At 38.7% G+C, this 3018-nt stretch overlaps 1 protein-coding gene across 1 annotated transcript; it reads right to left on the reverse strand.

Annotated features, from left to right (window-relative positions):
• Nucleotides 1–399: 399 nt before the first annotated feature.
• On the reverse strand, nt 400–2135 carry LOC107480292 (uncharacterized acetyltransferase At3g50280). The gene has a single exon (XM_016100430.3). The coding sequence runs from the start codon at nt 2124–2126 to the stop codon at nt 732–734; it is 1395 nt and encodes a 464-aa protein (XP_015955916.3). The 5' UTR covers nt 2127–2135; the 3' UTR covers nt 400–731.
• Between the last annotated feature and the right edge of the window lie 883 nt (nt 2136–3018).

Below are 3018 nucleotides of genomic sequence, written 5' to 3' on the forward strand. Positions count from 1 at the left end.
AGAATTGTTTTTAATAATAAACCTTATTTTAATAAACTTTTCAATAATAACCTACATTTAATAAAAAGTTTTTAATAAAGTTACTGTTTATGATGGATAAAATTTTTTTGTATTTATAGTAATTAATATTATATAAAAAAAATTTTAATAATAAATTTCTCTTGTTAAAGATAATATTAGAACTTAAATTGAAAGACCGATACAATTAAATGAATTATTTGTACAATGTATATAATGTACTATTTTAGGATTCACCAAGATCGAACTCTTGACTTTTCGGATTTAGCGTTCTATATTATGTCATAATACCATTCATTTCAAAAGTTTCAGCTGATGGGGAAAAGGTAACACTAATAATTATATCTCTAATATTTCATAAACCTCAATTGTATATATTGTATAAAGGGAAAGTCTAGGAGGCCAGCAATTCTATTGAATTTTGGCCAGCATGTAGCCAGTAGAGAAAAGTGAGCTATTGGATGAAATTTCACACCAATCTCACATCATCAAATCATTATTGATGATTAGTTGATGGTTAATAATCACAAAAGTTGCTGACCCTGGCATTACTCGTGTATAAATATTCCATTGACTCCTCATATTTTGCTATATTGTTATAGATAATCACTCGATCCATAGCCGCAACAAAATCCATGAATTAGAAACTAAACTAAGGTTTTTGCTCTCCAAAGTCCAAACCTTATTTGCCATTACTACCTTATTAGCCATTACTAGATGGAAACGGCATCCATGAACTCAGGGTCATTCTCCAAGGCCTCCAAGATCTCAAAAGGAAGGCACACTTCAATGTCAATGCTGCCTTCTTCCACCCCAGCAAACACGCTAATCTTCCCGTTACGCTTGTTTGCGCCGCCACTTCGAACCGCCACAGGCTTCCCCCACCCAAAGTCGTTACCGTAAACATCAAACCATGGGGAACTGCCAGTGGCCAAGGAATTGAAGTTAGCCAAATTTCGCAGCTTAAGCAAAGTTGGGCCTCTCACCCAAGAAGCACAGTGGCTCCTTAACATTTCATCAGTGTACGAAGCTATCATCTTGTTCATCTCAAACGCACACTTGGCAGTACCACCTTCTAGAAGCTTCTCAGCAGTCATGGTCACGCCGCCGACAATAGCTGCATTCCCAAAGTAGTCATCCGGCAGCGGCGGAACCATCCTCGGCCTAGCACCTACCGGAAACCGGTAAGAGAGCTCTTGTTGCGGGTCACAACCGCGGCTGCAACGGATCACAGAGTGCCAAAGATGAGCGAAAACCGCTTGCAGCGAAGAAATTTTGTCGGTTCCGGCTTCATCGTTGACTTTTAATTTGAGCTGCAATATCTTCTCCTTTGTGAAGTGGAAGAACCTCTCTGGTGGTGGCGGTTTTTGCTTTTCCAGTTCTGAGTCTTTTGTGAAAGGGAACCGTATAGGAGGCTCAACGCCATTTAGAAACGCGCGTTCAAGTGAAGGAAGTTTCGACGGTTTGTTGTGGCCACGTGAGATTTCGGCCCAAGAATTGATGAAATGCCAAAACGACTTGCCGTCTGCAACGGCATGGTTGAGCGTGCAGCCGATGAAGACGCCGTCAACTAACTCCGTGACTTGCACTGCGAACAGCGGCTGCGACGTTCCTTCGTGGTTCTGAACGCCGTTAAGCGGGAAGAATGAGCGAACAACGGAGGGAACGTGCTTGGGTTGAAGGATGTCGTTGACGGTTGTGTTCTCTGCTATAGCATGGACGAAGAGTGCTCCTTGGTTGTTACAGAGGATGTGACACGTGGCGGTTTTGTATTCGTCTTGGTGGTTATGGTTGGTTATGACGAAACGGCCTGTGAGAGGTGGAAAGAAGGTGAGAGTGGTGGAGAAGGAGGATTTGAGGTGATTGATGATTTGGATTGGTGATTGGGTTTCTTGGTTGGTGTGATTGTGGAAGTAGAGAAGGCCTTTTTGAATGGGTTCAACGGTGAGGAAAGTGAGATCCCATGGAGTTAGATGGATTTTCTGAGAACAGTAACCCTTTTGGTTTAGTGCTTCTTGAACTAGGCAACTTGAGATGATACGGGTAGATCCCATGGTGTATGTAGGGGTGTTCCTTCTATGAGTGTGCCAACTGCCAAGTGATGGCATATAGTTATAGAAAAATGTTATGCACATCATAATTTATTTTTTTGACTATTATTTATCTATTAATTTAATAATTCATCAACATATTTTGGTCTATATAAATTTTGATAACCATGTAATTAGTTATATTTTTTGGGGGAGGGGAGGGAGCCTCACGAAGTCCATGTGCGGAGTTAGAAGGGGGCCTCATCGTTTATGGAATGTTGTGCCCTTTCACGTGACCAAAATACGACGAACAATGTTTGCACTTTGATTTTGTAGATCTAAAAGCAAGAATGAAATGTTACATCTATGTATACACAAAAAATGCTTTCAGCTAATTAATTGAGTGCAAACTTATGTGAATGTATCCTAGTTTTAACTTCTTGATACAAACAAAGCACAGCTCTGATATTCTTGTCTGATTCATTTGGACTTATTGGATGCTTGGCCACGGGAAAAATATGGTTGAGAGAGACATTCGGTGGCTCCATTTCCTTCTTGGCCAATCAAAATCTAAATATCTAATGATGCTGCATGTGTTTGGCCAATCATCGCACGCGCTTACATGCACAATATAAGACTTTGATCGGTTTTGTTAGTAATTAAAGGCAAAAGATAACCATGTGTTCAGCGAATTTTTTTAAATTTATTTGTAATTAAACTTTATTCAAATAATATATAGATTAAATTTAAATATCTGAATACATTGGTAAAAATTACTTTTTCTTTCGATCATACGAAGGCGCTATGTACATTCATACTAAAATCAATTTTTGCTGTTAACTCTTTGATTAATGAATATCTTATCTAAACTAAAAAACAAATCTCTTTGTAATTCTTTGCACACCGTAATTCTTTTTTCAAAATTTAGATTCATACACATTTATGTGTGTAGAGGTAAAAGAATAAAACT

This window comes from Arachis duranensis, chromosome 1 (genome assembly GCF_000817695.3).
Source record: "Arachis duranensis cultivar V14167 chromosome 1, aradu.V14167.gnm2.J7QH, whole genome shotgun sequence".
Classification (NCBI taxonomy): Eukaryota; Viridiplantae; Streptophyta; class Magnoliopsida; order Fabales; family Fabaceae; genus Arachis; species Arachis duranensis.

Excerpts from the sequence above, each read along its gene's own strand:
- LOC107480292 (XM_016100430.3), bottom strand. The coding sequence starts at position 2,126 with ATGCCATCACTTGGCAGTTGGCACACTCATAGAAGGAACACCCCTACA.